Source organism: Lonchura striata, chromosome 6 (assembly GCF_050655825.1).
Source record: "Lonchura striata isolate lonStrDom1 chromosome 6, ASM5065582v1, whole genome shotgun sequence".
Classification (NCBI taxonomy): domain Eukaryota; kingdom Metazoa; phylum Chordata; class Aves; order Passeriformes; family Estrildidae; genus Lonchura; species Lonchura striata.
In genome coordinates this window covers 5797828-5815277 of record NC_140708.1, presented here as the reverse complement: position 1 = coordinate 5815277, position 17450 = coordinate 5797828, and the positions used below count along the sequence as shown (strand labels likewise).

General features: G+C 44.7%; 1 protein-coding gene across 2 annotated transcripts in view; it reads right to left on the bottom strand.

The window, feature by feature from the left end:
* Positions 1-17450, bottom strand: part of PRKG1 (protein kinase cGMP-dependent 1) — a 379974-nt gene that overhangs the window by 299563 nt on the left and 62961 nt on the right. For both annotated transcript variants that reach the window (XM_021537071.3, XM_021537070.3), the window contains exon 2: positions 13059-13225. In XM_021537071.3, coding sequence (XP_021392746.1) covers positions 13059-13225 — 167 coding nt within the window. The remainder of the gene's footprint in view (positions 1-13058; positions 13226-17450) is intronic.

The following is a 17450-nucleotide window of genomic DNA, read 5'->3' as shown; positions in this document are numbered from 1 at the left end:
TTTCAGCCCTATCCAATATGACCTGGAGGAAAAATCACTCAGCTTCCCTGATGGATGACTTGAGGCTTTCCCAGCCAGATGTTCTACCTGCACATCACCTTCTCACCACAGAACAAGCAAGGAAAAAGCTGAGACACTTTGCTTTAATCACCTTCATTTAAAAAAACAATCATTAAAGTTTAATTTTTTCACCAGATAACAAATTTAGGTGTTTTTTTCTTCCAGCAAATGCCAGATTTCAGATTGTTTTTGTGATGGAAAGCCCTGAGGAGGAGCTGTGGTGTCCATTCCTCCAGGCAACACCAAGGCATCCCAGCAAACATTTGTGCCCAGCTCACCACTGGGAACAGGGAAGGTGCAATTCCCTGTAAAAGCACTCAGGGAATTGGGGAAAACTCTCATTTAACAAACCAGTTCTCTTTTCTCTGCCCAACTTTGATGTCCTGAAGAACTTGAGCTCCACAAGGAGAAGCAGGGCGTGCTCCCAGCTCCCAGTGCTGGCTGTGTGAGGGGAGGATGTTAGAATTCCAAGCAGGCTGGAGGCAGCAGCAGCAATATTCCAGCACATTAGCAATCATCTGCCATGGGGAGAGCTAATTTTTGCCTCATTAGAGCCTGATATGAATCTGTGATGTTGAACAGTTCCTTTTGCAGCTGCTCCCAACCTGTTCTGGCCAGGTTTCTGTGGTAATCACTAGGCTGAACCAGAGCTGGGATGTTAGGAAAGCATTTCTTTCAGAAGAAACATGGTAGCTGTTAATGCACACCAAGATTCAGTGAACCCTTCTGGTTCTTTAAAGGGTACCTTTTCCATGCTTCAAATCTTTCCAGGAATCAGGAAGGACATCCAGGGATGAGCAAGCACAAGGTATCACAAGCCACCAGGGATATATTCCAAACATCCTGAATGTAGCAAAGCTGACAGAACAAATGCCATGGAAGGAAATAGCTACATCACATTAATAAAATTACACATTCCCTTAGGAAGAGAATCATAATTGAAATGTAAAACTGTCTACATTTCCTTAGGAATTGTTTATGTCAAATTTGCATCTTGTCTTTCACCACTGGGGGGAAAGAAAACCAAAAAGCCACAACCTTTTTTTGCTCTTAGGACTTATCTGTTTGGGTCTGCTGGTGACTCCTAATTCCCAGATGGTGGAAAGCCCCTCACCCTGGCACACTGACATTCCCTATTCCCCTTCTCCACTGTACAAAGCAACCTGCCCATGGCAGCAGATGGAACTGGATGAGCTTTAAAGCTTTGTCCAGACTGGCCTTGGACATTTCCAGGGATTGGGAATCCACAACTTCTCTGGCAGCCTGTGCCAGAACCTCCCCATTATGGGGGATAACACCCTGAATAAACATAGGACAATCCAAATCAGTCTGACAGGACTGTGAGAAACCCTAACACTGATGCTTGTCACTCCCACAGCACTGTCACTGCATTAACTTGTTTATTCTGAGCTTTTAAAAACCGTGATTCTTTCCACTCTTTATGGAGCTCTTAAAATCACTAATTTGTAATATTGGAGTGAATACTCCCTGATTTCTATTCTGGCATCAGAGCCATTCCTGATGCAGATATCCCACAGTCTGACAGCTGATCTGCATAATGTGGTGAATGTACTTATAACTCATCTCCAGACAGGGAAATAAATCTCCAGCACCTCTTTTTGCTGTGTGCTGCAGCACAATGCACAGCTCTGGAAACGCCTCCTGAGTGCCAATTCTGACTTGTAGGGTTCAGAAAATTAAAACTGTATTAGGAAACAGATCATTTTCCTCGCTTACTCAGGGGGAACAAAAGCTCAGCAAGAGTTTTTAACCATTAACCTGTTTAGATGTCAGTAACCCTAAGGAAAGGGATTTCTCCTATCCATGGGGTCCAGCACAGGAGGGACCTGGAGCTGCTGGAGAGAGCCCAGGGCAGGCACCAGGATGAGCAGAGGGATGGAGCAGCTCTGCTGGGAGGAAAGGCTGCACAGCTGGGATTGTTCACCTGGAGAGGAAAAGCTCTGGGGTGACAAAACTGTGGCCTTGCAGAGCCTGAAAGAGCCAACAAGAAAGATGGAGAGAGCCTCTATACAAGGGATGGAGTAACAAGGGGGGATGGCTTCCCAGTGCCAGAAGGCAGGGATGGATGGGATGTTGGGAAGGAATTGTTCCCTGGCAGGGTGGGCAGGCCCTGGCACAGGGTGCCCAGAGCAGCTGTGGCTGCCCCTGGATCCCTGGCAGTGCCCAAGGCCAGGCTGGACAGGGCTTGGAGCAGCCTGGGACAGTGGACAGTGTCCCTTTGAGGTCCCTTCCCACACTCCTTCCTGCCTTGGCTTGATCTGCACCAGTCAGTCCTCGGTGGAAGTCCCAAAATCCATATCCCGTTCCACACTCCATTGCCTCCCATCAGCTTTCATTTACTGTGAGATTTTATGTTCTGCTTTGGCCCCAGCTCTCATTCTCTTTTTCAGCCTGCCTTGTTTGAGGCCAGAGCACGAAGGCAAGGTTTCACTTACTGCTCATCTTCCTCTGGTAAATAACGACATTAAACAGAGCATGGAGACAGCAGCTCGGTGACAGATGGGGCTGTGCTGGTTCGTGTCACCCAAGGACCTGGCTCAGAATGCTAACACATGGAAATCACCCAGCTGCACAACTGGGAAGCAGATCTGGGGACCAGGAAAAGGAATGAAGAGTTCCAACCCTGCTTTTTCTGTCAGTTAAATCAGAGGCTTTCCTGGAAGTGTTCAAGGGCAGGTTGGAGCACCCTGGGGCAGTGGAAGGTGTTGCTACCCATGGCAAGGAATGAAACATTCTTTAAGGTCCCTCCCAGCCCAAACCATTCTGGCATTTAGGATTTATTTTACTCAAGACAGAAAACCGAGATTACCACTAAAATTTAAAAGGCAAAGCAGCACAAGAAGCTGTTGGGACTTCTGAGCACTCCCCATCCCCTTGATCTTCCCAACCACCGCCCAAAGCTCCTGAGGAAACCCCAATGCTTTTTGTTCCAGTTGACAGAGCACAAGAGCAGGAAATAAATGATCCTCCCAGCAGCAATGATGAGCAAAGTAAGTTCTGCAGTGTTAAATATGTTCTGCAGTGTTAAACATGTTCAGCCAAGTGGGGTCTGTGAAAAAGGCCTGGTTTTTCCAAGAAGGAAAACAATGTCCTGGAGAGAGCTGACAAATGATAATAAGCAGAGGCTGCTGGTGGAAAGCAGAAAATAAACTTCCTTTCTTTTCATTCATCATGCAGCAGGTCCACTTGTTCCCTCCAGATGAACATTCCCAAGGACATCGTCTTCTCTTATCTTGTACCAACCAGGAACTAAAACATTCTTTGCTTAAAAAAAAAGATCTTCCATGGATTTATTCAGTTCAAATTTAAACCCAGCAGTGCAGTGTTAAATGGAGATCTCTGGAGATAGTTCTCATTTCCAGGGCACGTTGACCTGTTGGCTCTAAAAAATCTCTATCCTGGGGCCTGACACCTGGGAATTTTCCTCAGCCACTGTGGAATTTTTACCCCATGGGTTACTACAGACCTCCAGGGATCACTGGAAAACTTAAATTTCAGCAGTGATGTCAGTTTTCCATCTTACTTCTGCCAAATAAATCCTAAACTTTGGATTGGAAGGAACTTTAAAGCTCGTCTCTTTCCAGCCCTGCCGTGGGTTACAGGTTTAGGGGCAGAAATGGTTCCATAATCCTTAGGAACATTTTTTGCAGGAACTCCTGCAGTAAATTCCAAAGTTATTCACCATTTTCAATGGACACAATCCTGTGCCAGGTGCTCTGGGATGACCCTGCTGGAGCAAGGATGTGGCACCAGATGTCCCTTCCCCCTGACTTGTCCCATGATCCTAAAGCAGCAGGGCTTTGCCATAGCAGCTCCTCAGTCCCCACTGCACATTTTTAATCCACATTACACCCGGACTTCCCTTTTCTGAAGGGAATAATTGCCACAAAAGAACAGGGCAAAAGAACACAGGGGTTTGGGCTGAAAACTGGGGGAAAAAAAACCCTAATTTCAGTCAGATTTGAAATAGTTATCAACAAAAGCTCCTGGACCTCTCCATCCCCCCAAAAATGTAATGAAAAGAAAGAGCTGGGAGCAGAAAAACAACAAGCAACAAAAAATACAATTAACTTTAGGAAGCCTGTTATATATCACTACCAGTAAAAATAAAAAAAGATCCCCACAATTGAGGCAGAAAATTACTTCAAGTTACCTCCTTCTCCAAGATAAGAGTTTACAGAGTTTCAGCAGTGATAAAGAGTCCCTTGTGGAGCTCCTCTGGAAGGATGGGGCTGCAGAACCACCCCAGGATTATTGCTTTTCCAGATCTGCAGCATCTCAAATCCCGGCTGCTGCTGCTATTTAGAATATGGAAACGCTCACCCACTGTTATTTCATGTTCTGGTAGCTCCACAAAATAGCTTTTACAGTCAGAACGGAGAGGTTATGAAAATATTTAGCACAAGGATGGCAAACATCTTATTTTTATTAGTTTTTTCCATCTTAAATCCAACGTGTTCTGATTGCATTTAATTATCATCTGTGCCTGGATGTGCGAGAGCAGCAGCTGCTGGGATACACTGTAATTTCCATTATTTTTATATAAATACAGTGCAAACATTGATCTGACATTTTGATTTGTTTCCTGAGAGCAGAATTCTCATTTTTCCCCCAAACCCATCTGCCAGGGCTGCAAAGAAGTTGCAGATCAGGACCCCTGCACATCAAAGCACAGGAAAAATCAGAAAACTTTACCAAATAATGCAATGCAAACATCTCCTCCCACCCCTCCTAGTTTTATCCTTTTGTTTGGATTGATTCTCAGACCTGTCTGTGTCAAACATCTGGGCTGCACAAAGCCTTGGCCACAAAAATCCACGGGAGGTTTTTCCCACAAAAAAAAAAAAAAAAAAAAAAAAAAAAAAAAAAAAAAGGAGAAGAAAATGCAGGAAATGTTCTCATGAGCTTCCCCTGGGGTAAAGAGATGTTCAACCAAGATGAAGTGTTTAAGGAGCATGGAAAAGTTCCCTGGGACCAAAAGGAATGGTTTCCTCCATTTCACCCATTCCTGCCTGGAACAGCAATGATGAAGTTACAACTCAGCAACTCTTTGGGATGAGCTCCTGCAGGAAACTCTGCAGGATTCCAGAAGAAGCAGGAGCTGATCCTGATGGGATCCCTTCCAGCTCAGGCTATTTGGTATTTATACAATTCTGACCCAGCCTCTCTCTCCTTCCCCTTCCCAAAATTGGTGATTTTGAGCTCTCTCCCCCATAACTAAGAGCAGGAACAAAGGGCACAGAGCTCCCATGGTCTGATTATTTTTGTAGATGAGTTTTCCAAGCAAACAAGGAATCCAAAGCCAGTGCAGCCCACCCAAATGGAGCTTTTACTGGTCCTTTAATGATAGTTTGGAGTCTAACACTGGTATTTTTCTATCTGCACACACAGCCTGAGTTACAGAGCCCTGGAGTTGAAGGGGCACAGCCAAAGGTCAGAATCCTCCATGCTCACTGCTGGGTTGAAAAGTCCTTTTATTTCACATTTCACATGTGGGAGCCACAACAAAAGGGAGTCATGGAACAGCAGGGGGGACAAGAAAGACATTTGTGCCTCCCTTTCCAGCTGCTATTATTAATAAAATGAATGAGGCTTTATCTCCCCAATTTCTTTGGTAAATAAAACCTCCTTCACCACAAAGCAGCCTTCAAATAACTGCTGAGCAGTACAGAAAAAAGGCACATCAGCTATGATCTTATGTGGGGGGAAAATCCATTATAATTAAAATTGTCATGCAGTGGGAAATGTTTTGGAAGAGGTTACACTATCCACTGCTTTCCCTGGAGAGGGGGAGATGGGTATCTGGCTGCCTGGGGATGAAGCAGGTTGTAGGAAAGCATTTACAGAATGATTAATCTGTTTGATAAACTCCAAGTTCTCCTCCCCAGCAATGAATCCTTTCAGCTTTTGCCAAGGCTGCCCCAGTTTTGTGTCAGTACCACACTGCAGAAAGACTCAGAGAGGCTCAGGTAATGATTAGAGGAGTAAATCACTGTGAATAGGAGCAGATCCCAAAGAAAGCCAGGCATTCACTGGGAAAATGAAAGGAATTCTCAGGTCAGCTCAACACTCAAACTTCTACAGCCCTGCAGAAGAACCTGCCAGCAGGCCCCTCTCATCCAATTCCAACAAGAATTTGTGCTGCCAGCAGGACCTGGCTGAGGACAGAGACACCAGACTTTCCTCTTTGGTGGATTTATATCTGTATAAATCATCTAATACCCTCCAGTCCCTCCTCTCCTCTGCTGGTCTGGAAACACCTCCACAAATTTGGGAAGTCTGAAGTCATCAATCCCAGCTTGGGTTCCATTTTCTTCTCCTCCCTACCAAATACTGGCTTAGTTAACCAAAGGTTAGGATTTCCTTGCTGAAAAGGGATGACTTCACCATTATTTCTTATTGCATTTTAAGTGCTGCGGTTTAGTTCTGCAGCTTTAGAAAATAACTGCTGTATACAGAATATCAAACCACATCTGTCATAAGCCCAACCATCCTTTCATATCCAATTTCATCTCATGAAATAAGTACAAGAAATGTTTAATTCACCATCACTAATATGGGTAAATAATACTCTTGGAAGAGTTAATAATAAGACACTGTAAAATTAAAATAACAAGCTGATAACAGTGGAAGATTTGCATTCCATTGCCCCATTGGGTATGCCAGGACAACCCAATTTCTCCAGGAGGCAGGAAACCCATGAAGCCTGCAGAGGAAAGAACCCTGATCTGACTCCTGCCCAACCCTGCAATACCAGCATGAAAGAAACAACAATGAACAGTACAAAAGCAGATGAAAGCATGAAACCGGAGAACAAAGAAGAAGCTGCTGCCACTGGACATTTCCCCAAATCTCATGGGAAGTCCAGGGAAAGGCAGGCTCCTTGGAGAACAGCAATTTGTTGGCAGGCTGTGCAGAAATTCCCACATTGCCATAATTTCTAATTGATTCCTTGCCACACTGAGTGTCTGAGGTTGGAAATGGGGGTTGTTAGGATTGCAGTTATCCTCTGTTCATTGGGCAGTTTTTCTTTATCTCTCCCACAACCAATCCCCCTCCAGGAGATATCTGCTGTTAATTGGTCATTAATAATTAATTATCTTCTGTTCATGGGCCAGTGAGTGTCCCTGAATGGCTGAGAAAATTCCATCATTCCATGAGGAGATGCTCCATCCAGGGGGAGGAGCCAAACATTCCTACCTGGATATAATCTGAGACATGGAGCAGCACAGCAGCCTTTGCCCCCTGCATTCCCAGAGGAGCAGCTTTCTTCCCCCCTGCATTCCCAGAGGAGCCCAGGCCCATCTCCCCAGCCCTGGAGCTCCAGAGGAAAACTCCCCCCTTGTGCAGGATCCTGCTCCAGCAGAAGCACAGCTGGCACTGCAGGAGGGCTGAGCCACCCTGGGATGGGACTGTGCCACCTCCCTGACACACAGGTCCTGTTCTCACTCTGTCAGTGTTTGATTTTTTTTTTTTGTACTATTGCATTTGTGTTTTTAATTTTCCTAGTAAAGAACTGCTATTCCCATATCTTTGCCTGAGACCCCCTTAATTTCAAAATTATGATAATTTGGAGGGAGGGGGGTTACATTTTCCATTTCAAGGGAGGTTCCTGCCTCCCTCAGCAGACACCTGGCTTTCAAACCCAGACACTGAGCTCCTCCAGACACAGAGTGAACACCCCCGATCTCCACAGCCAGCACTGGTGCAGTGAGATGCTGTCTTGGACATCTGCTTGGGACAGCAGATCCAGACCCCTCCAGAGGAGGTTCAGAGGCTCAGGTAGAGCCCAAAGCACCTGCTCCGAGAGGCAGAACAAGTCCTGGAAGCAAAAGAGCCTTGATTGTGTTGGAAAAGCCCTGACTGCAAGGGATGCTGTTACCATCACCTTTCACAGTGCCCCTGGGAGTTGCAGAGAGTTGGGAATGTTATCAGAAATGTACTTGGAAAAAGCACTCAAAACTACCTGGTCCCACACCAGAAAGGAAAAAATTTCCCATAGGAAGCCTAGCAAGGGCAGTATTTGGGCACAGAGGATGAACCACAGTGTGCAGCCAGGAAAATCCCACCTGCAGAGGCTCAGCTCCATCTCTCCAGGTGTGATCCCAGAGCATGACAGTGACCCAGAATGTCCCTGCACACACAGAGCTCAGCCAAACTTGTGCCAGGGCCTGCCCACCCTCCCACAGAACAATTCCCTCTCAATATCCCATCCATCCCTGCCCTCTGGCAGTGGGAGCCATTCCCTGTGTTCTGTCCCTCCATCCCTTGTCCCAATTCCCTCTCCAGCTCTCCTGGAGCCTCTTTAGGCTCTGGAATGGGCTCTGAGGTCTCCCTGGAGCATTTTCCAGGTGAACACACCCAGTTCTCCCAGCCTTTCCTCCCAGCAGAACTGCTGCATCCCTCAGATCATTTATGCACCTTAAATCCAAAATCCAAACTCTGTTCTCCACAATTTGTTCATTTTAATGTATCATTCCCACCAAGCACTCTCCCTGTGAGAAGGAGGATCTGACTCACGAGACCCTCCAAGGGAATTAATCCTGTTAAATCAGATCTATAAAGAGAGAGAAGGGTCACAGGGAGGCGACACAAAGACTGAACACAGCACTGGGATGACTGCATGGAGCACCCAGGACTCTGCAGTGACCCTGGGGGCAAAGCAGGAACTGCCCAGGTGGGAAAAGGGAGATGTGGGAAATGAGAAGTGTCAGTGCCAATACACTGAGCATGAATCCTTGGGGCAGAGGCTGTGCAGGCACTGAGGTGATGCCTGGGGGAACAGAGACAACATCCACGTGTCTGCTTTGCTTTGGGTTCAACAGGAAAAAACCCTGAGCCTCCCAGAGGAGCATTTCACCCCATAGAAGGACTCTCATTTGTCTCTGTACTTCAAACAGCCACACAGACCTTGTTTGCATTCCCTTATCAACCCCCTGCTCCATGATCCCACAGTTTCCAGGAACACACTGCTTCCCAAAACTCCCAGAAAGCCACATTCCCATGGGAAATCACAGATCCTTCCTTTGAGGGAGCCACCAAGAAGAAAGCAAGAGACAAAGTCACCTTTAAAAATAAAAAGCAAATCCCCATGACTGAAGGCAAAAATAAAAGGAAATTTAAGAGGAGAAGGGAAATGACTAAAACAGGGGCTGGTTCTCAAAAAGCTGCTTCTTCCCTCTCTATGCTTGCAGAAGCAGGAGCACACAGGGGATTTTTCTTCCCTCAGGTTCTCCAGGTGTGTGCAGAGCTGCAGCCTCAGGATTCACGTGCAGCACCCACTGCCAATACAAAACCATGAGCCACAAAAGAGTTAATCCAAGGAATTCTCCCTTCCCCCTGTGTCACTGAATTATTTCTTCCATACTTCATGGGAATGGCACCAACCCTAAGGGAGGACTCTTTTATACCTATGACTAAAATGTCTAAAAAAACTAAAAAAAAAACCTCTATTCTATTCTAAATTTTATCCTAAAAATATCAATTTATTCACAGGAGAGCCTCAAACCTGGACCTTGCCACCTGATTTCTCCACAGGATCTTCCTGCCCTAATCCAAGCTGACAGCCTGCAGCTGAGTGGCTCAGCCAGGGGAAACATTTGGGGTCAGAGGTGGGATATCACATTTATCCTCATCAGTGTGAGGCAGCACCCACGCACAGCTGCAGCCTGTCAACACCGCCCAGATCCGAGGTGGAGCTCTCTGAAAACACCTCTCCAGGCTGCCACATTTTGATCTGCTTTCAGCAAAATTTTAGGAATGTTGCAAAGTCAGCAAATGCAAACCTACAAATTAGAAAATTCTCAGAATTCACAGAATCACTGGGTTGGGTTGGAAGAAACCTCCAAGATCATTGAGTCCAACCCAACCCCAACACCTCAACTAAACCCTGGCACCCAGTGCCACATCCAGTGTTTTTAACACATCCAGGGAAATGTTTAGGTTTTTTTCCCCTCAATGAAAAAAAAAAAAAAAATTGAGGTAGCAGACTCATTTATGGTTAATTTACAATAACTTTTTTTGGCTCTAAAAGCCCTCAGCTTGAAGACAAATAATCCATTGAACCCCTCTCAGAGCAGCAAACATTCTCCCAGGAAAGGGAATATAGCCAATAAATAAATTTATTTTCCTCTCACAATTGTTTTCCCTGCAGAGCTGAGAGTTCCAGTGTGGAGTAGTTTAAGGCAGAGCATAACTCATGTCCCTTTTTTCATTCCCAGCCTCACAGCCTGGAGGAATATTCCTGCTGGAGGGGGGCACAGCAGGGATGTTTAATGCTGCCAGCAGTTTCAGCCCTGATGGGTACTTGTCACATCACAAATACATTCCTTCCCACCTTCAAAGCACAGCTGTAAGGGAAATTTTTTGGTGTTGCTCAAGGTTTAGGGCATCTCTTGACCCGTTCCAGTGAATAAGGAAAAGTTGAGGAGGTTTCTTGCTACTTTTTGAACACAAAGGGAATCAAGGGGTGTCCTCAGAGGGCTGAAGAACAGCACAGGCAGGGTGAAGCCAGAGAAATAAAGTGTTTTGAAGAATATAGTTTTTATTTTACATAATAAAGTGTTTTGAAGAAGCCAGAGAAATAAAGTGTTTTGAAGACTAGGATGTGGTGGGGTCAGAGCCTGAAAGCTTGAGCCATGGGCTCTCATCTCCCCAGAGGTGGAAATTTGGCCAGCAAGACACAGACTGTGGCTGAAGTCACTCCAGAATACAAAAAAAAAATTAAAAAATAAAATAAAGGTTTATTTGACTTACCAAAAGCAAAGAAGCTCTAAATTCAGGATTCTGCTTGCTGAGAGATTTCTACTTCAGCTCCTAATTCAAAGCTCTGGTTTGTGTCACTACCAGCTCAAAGAGCAAGAGCCCAAGCAAGGAAGGGAAAAGGAATTAATGGAAAGAGGACAGCATTTATTTGATTTTTGAGAAAAAAACTCTCAGTAATACTCAAAAGATGGGTCTCTCCAGTAGAGTTTTGCAAAGAACTGAATTTTTATTTGGGTTTGCTGTGTTAATAATTGAGAGGACACAGAATGATAAACCACAATGAGCTCTCATAACCATGGCCCAACCTATTTGATAATGTCCTCTCCCATTTCCATGACTTCATCATCACTCATTGCATTATGTCTAAACACAGACTATAAACTCTCCATAATTGGGTTTGCAAAGCATTATGCATATTTAGGGAGCTATCTAAATAATCTTAAATTAAGTTACAAAGCCAAGGGAAGAGCCGAGTCTTGCCCTCACACACACACAGGGCTGCCAGGAGAACATGGAAAACCTCAAGTGCCCAAAAAAACCCAAAATTTGGGTTTGACGCATGTTTGTTGCACAGTCATCACCACACGGCCATTTGCTAAATAATAATCATACATATTATAAAATCTATCAGCAGTAAGGGTTACCTGAGTAGCAAGCAGTGCTCAATACCCCAAACCATACCAGAAACAGTTCTGCCCCTAATTCTCCCCAGAATCCTCTCCAGGGAGTGGGAAGAGGCTGAGCAGGAGATAAATACACCCCAATTCCAACATGTCCTGTTCTCAGGGTTTTTTTCAAGGCACAGCATAGAACACAGCATCCCAAAAGCAGCCAGGCAGCAAAAACCCCATGAGCAAACCTCTGGTGTGGAGGGAATTTGGGAAGGGAGCACGGAACTGCACAGGGCAAATCCTCCACATTTTCACTAGGAAGAAAATACTATTCAAGGATTATTCTGAAGCAGCTTTTTATCATCAACAGAACAGATTCTGCACCTCAAAACAGTCTCTGTATTCAAAGGAGGACTAAAAACCTTAAACCTTTCCATGCAAACCTTAAATCTTTCCATGCAGTGCTGCAGGTGGAAACACAATTCACAGAAAAAAAAACATTTCAATGTGCAAAATTCAAAACTATGAAAAACCAGAGGAATTAAACCTGTGCCTTGAGAAAGGACTTAACCTTAAAAGGACAGAAGCTTCAAGTTGTTTTGGGAAACCAGTGAGGAGTACTTGCAACTATACAGCATGAGGAATTTGGCAGGAAAGCTTGTTTAAAGGATGGCTTACTGCCTTGGAAAGATTTTTGTTTAAAAGAACAATTTAAGATATTAAAATATAGATGGGCAAGTGAAAAGATGTTATCTGGCCAAAATGTTTGAGTCCACCAGATAGCTCTGGTGAGGAGCAAGAAGAATTTGATAAGCTTTTATCTAATGTGGTACCAAATCACAGCAGGAAGGAAAAAAGGGATATTTCCCTCAGAACTCAGGATCAGCCACTCTGGATGCACATGAGGTTTGATCCAGCTCAGTAACTCTGACAGCTGCATGCACTTCCTTAACAATAAAAAGCACAAAGATACACAGAATATGCTCAATTTGACACGTGGAGAGTGAGACAACCCAGAAAGAAAACGACACCAAACACAAGGAGCTGGGATTTTGGAAAGGCAGAGCATTGGCAACATCTGCTAAAAGATTTTCACAAAGCTGAATGAGAAACCCCAGCACATCCTGTGACCAAGCAGATGAGCTGGAACACAGGGGCTGCTCTTCCTTTGTGCCCAGGATGCACCAACACCATTTTCCATCCTACCAAACACAGCTCCTCTGGACAGCCCCATGTGCTGTACCCACATTTCCAGCTGGGAGGAGGCTGTGAGCATCTTCTCCCAGTTCCACAGCCATCCCCATCTCCACACCACCCTTCCTTCTGGTAAAATCCTCATTGATCCAGCAAACCACCACCTCCAAGCACAGGAATTCTGTTAGGGGGGGGCTTATTCCAGTGCAGGCTTCACAGATTTCACCTCCTTTCTTTAGCCAGGCAGGCACACAAATCCAGGCAGAATTTTCCACACAAAAGCAGTCCACACGATTTTTAAGCAACCATATTTAGCCAACCTCTTTCTCTGAAACCGTTTTTCGCACGAAAAGTTTTGTCTCTAAGTGTTAAAAGAAAAGGAGTAAATAAGATCTTTCCCAACCCTACCTTCCATGACATAGACCAGGGAACCCACATCTCCCTCCTTGATGATGCAGCTGTCCTTGCCATACTCCACGGGGTACATACAATCCACAATCTCCTGGATCTGGGACAATTCCAGGTTCTTCATGAAGTCATTATCAAGGATCGCTTCCTTTATTAGCTCCTTGGACCTGGGGCACAAATAAATTTAAAGCAAAACATCAGTATTTTCCCTAAAAATGTGCAGAAAAGTCAAAGCAAAAATATATAGAGATGTGAACTTGTAATTATTTCTTGTAAATAAGCTTTAGATACGTCCAGCATTGCGATAAAAATAGATTTTGTGGAGTTGCAAAATCCTCTTTTAGCTACAAGTTTCACATCTACAATAACAGAGCTACTTGAAATATCTTCCATACACAAAACTGAAAGGAAGCACAAACAAGAAGGTAATGGATTTATTACTTGGTTTATTATATTTTCTATTAATTACACAAACTGGAGCACACCAAAGGGTGACACTGCACTGATTCTCTGAGTATTTATTTTATAATCACCACAGGAGGCATTTGGCACAAAATCTCTAAATCCACTTGTGCAGGTGGACAACTGAGAATGTTAAATCCTGATCTAGACCAAAACTGAAGCTCCTCAAACACCTGCAGGCTGGAGAGCAGCTCCTCAGCCCAGGGGCTGGACTGTTCACAGCCAGCACTCCCTGCAGAGCCCGAGCAGCCAGGAGGGATTTAGCTGGTGGAAAGATGAATATGAAGCAAAGTTTTCAGAGACAAACACATAATGGGTCGTGTCTTCTTGGAAAAAAAAGCCAAAGTGGGACTTGGGGAGACCCAAACTGTGGGAAATGGATTTATAGAGAAGTCTCAAAACCTGACAGAAGGCTCAGACAGTGTGCATCTGTATGCAAACTTTGAGATAAGAAATGCTGACTTAGAAATGCCATGGAATAAGACAGACATTGCTGAGAGAGAAATGGAACCAGAAACGAGTTTCTAAGGAAGGCCTTACAGATAAGACTAGATACTTTGGAGAAATAGAACTACGAAAAATGTACTCTAGTGTATTATAAACACTTAGAGTGTATTATAATTTTAAAATAGTTGCCTTCTGATTGTAATAACATGAATTATAATATCTGTACTGTCCCACCCTTCTCCTAAGACTGCAAACAGAATAAAAGCTTTTTAAAACACCTCTCAGTTACCCCATCTCTAAACCCAAAAAGAGTTTAATCTGACACCAAGCCAGCCCAGCCTTGGGGACACCACGGTCCTTGCACAGGGTTAGAGGCAGCTCAGGGTTCCACCCACCACACTGCCAGCTCTGTGAAGTTTAAGATTCTTTTTATTCCTTTGATAGTTTGGAGGTTATTTCAACACAGCTCATTCCACTGGGCACCAGAGGCCACCAGAAGTGACCCTGCTGAAGGGCAGGAGGGAACAGGACCAGGCTGCCAAGGACGAGGTGGGCTCAGGATGGCACCAAACCATTCCTGAGTTGGGATCTGCCTTCACAGCCATCCCTGGCAGCCCAGCCCCTCCTGTGTGCCAATAAGGAGCCCAGGTAAAGCTGCACCCAGGGCAAGGCTTCCTTTCAGCAAAGTTGGGGTCTGTAAGGCTGACCAGGTGCTGCATGGCCCCATTTCCTCCATTTGCCTTTCCCTGCTGTGCCTTGATTCAGCTCCTGCCTGTTCTTGTCAGCCACCCCAAATCCTCCTAACAACGAGCTCGTTATTGGTGTTGCCCAACTGGCCACCAAAGAAAGCCTAATTAAAGCTTTTGTGTTCATCATGTCAAGCTGCATTCCAGCTCCAGGCATTTATTTCATTCCAAGGCTCCAAATTTGTTTCATTTCTCCTTGATTAGAGTTGGGATTTCAAGTGGAGTTGCTGCAAAAGTCAAAAGACCCAAAAAGACTGTGAGGAATTCCTGGCCCAAGTCAAACTTCCCTCTGGATGTAGAGATCCCCAGCACAAAACAATGCTCTCCTTGATGGAACTGAAAGGATGTGAGGAGGAGTTGGGAAATTTGGTCCAAACAACAGCAAAGGAACAGGAAAACTCGGCTGGAGTCAATGAGCTTAAAGATCTTTTTCAACCTTTATGGTTCTAGTTGGAGGAGAAGCACCAAAACAGACCCAATGTGAACAAATTCAGGGAATTCAAGAGCTTAATATAGTACCAATATTCTATTAATAATAACATAATATGATCTCAGATGTGTAAGAGAACATCTGATTCTGTCTCTGTCCTCAACACAGGAATATCAGAGCAAGCTCAGAAGCCCCCAGATCATCCAAACCCTTTTAACCACCCCACAAAATATATCATCATGTAGGAAAACACATTGGCTGGGCCATCAATGAAACACAGCTTCATCTCTGCCACATCTGAGCATCCTAAAATTAAATACCCACAAGGAAAGGGATGGATAATAACTCAGTCATGCTTAAATGTGAGCAAAATAGGCTTTATTAGTAGGGATAATTGGTTAAGATGAGACTTTGACAACAAAGCCTGTGAGAAAAGCACCTCCAGCTGCCCTTAAAAAGTGCTGGCTAGAGGAACAAAACCACCTTGCAAGGCAGCTGCTTATTTATGAGAGTATTTTATAGAATCCCAGATTGCTTTCGTTTGGAAAAAAACCTTAAAAATCATCTCCTTCCACCCCTGCCACCACAGACTGAATCACCCTCCATAGTTTGGGAGCCCCAAACCCTTCGAGCAGGAAATATTCCATCCATCTTTTAGAATGGAGTAAGGAAAAAAACCCAGTTTGATATACTTGAAAATAAGTTGGTCCTAAAAATACAATGTCAGAGCTCCAAGCAGAGCTCCTCGATTGTTCCCTGTGAGAGAATAGTCATCACTCTTAATAATTCAGAAAAATTATTCATGCACTGTGGCTTGCCAGTCCCACACAGTCACACATACCAGGCTTTCAGCAACTTCCACATTAGTTTATTATTATTACTATTATCTTTTCTTTCCCTGTAATTCACACGTGCCTTTTCAAATAACAGCTTTTTTTCTGTTGTGCTTATTCTCATGTACAATCCCAGGTGGGACAAGCCCTCCCAGACCATCAAGTCCAGCCTGTGCCCAATCCCCACCTTGTCACCAGCCCAGAAACACAAGAACCTCAGAGCACATGAATTAACTCCTAGTTCCCAATTATTCAAATAAAAAATTATAAAAAATATTCAAATAACAAATGCTCCTCCAAACCACGCCATGCCTTAATCATCACCATGATTTCCACACATGCGAATGCAGGAATCTACCCAGTAATAGAGAATAAAAAGTATTTCAAATGGTTTAAAAAAAAATAAATCACACTCCTGCCATGACGAGTAAGTGCTTTAAACAAGATACAGATGTTCCATTACCTCTTATTTTCCAACAGTATTTCTTCTGTGCTTCCTGGTTCAGGTTTCTAATAGGAACAACGCACAAACAAAATAACCTGCAATATTTGTAAGGCAGCAGGACTGTTTCCAAATGAGCCTGTCTGAAGGAGGAGGATTTCCATGAATATTTACTTAGCACTGCAGTGGATGTCTCTGCCTTCAGAGGGTCACTCAGAGTAGAAAGCAGTTATTGCCATCTTTCCTCTCCAGAGCAAGCAGCCTGGCACCAAGCCATCCCTGTTTTCCTGAAAGATTAATGACCACATGTGCTGGAGACTTGATGAAGAGTTTAAAAAGAGGGCACAATCCTCTGCGATACATCCTGTCCCAAATCAGTTTAGGTCCGTCACTGTAATTAATAAGGCAACAGGAGGAAGAAGCTAATTGCATTCAAATTTGCAGAAGTCATGCAAAAAGAACCTTAACAAGTTGCCTACAAATACCCTTAATGCATAAAAAGCTGGCTGTGCTGTCTCTCAGGAGCAAAGCACACAGGGGATGTCCATCCCCCACGCCCAGTGTCCATCCACCCCCCTCCCAGTGCTGTACTGGGGTGCTCTGCTCCCCCAGCCTAAATAAAGCCAACCAGCAGCATCCCCAACAAGCCAAAATAATTTAGTTTTTTGTCCCAGAAAACAGAGGCTCTGCACAGAAGCTGTATTGAGCTGTGGAAAGCCTTATGTTAAAGGCTTGCAGTGGCCATAAAATGCTGAATTTCAAACCTTGCTATGAGCATGCACTGGCACAAAAGCAGGAGATAAATAAAAATATGGTTTGTTACATATGGGAAATAAAACCCCTGAGATGCATCCCCAGCAGTGTGGGGAGCTTAAGGGAGGGGGGATTCTGCCCCTCTGCCCCTGTGCTCAGGTGAGACCCCACCTGCAGAGCTGCCCCAGCACAGGAGGGACCTGGAGCTGCTGGAGAGAGCCCAGGGCAGGCACCAGGATGAGCAGAGGGATGGAGCAGCTCTGCTGGGAGGAAAGGCTG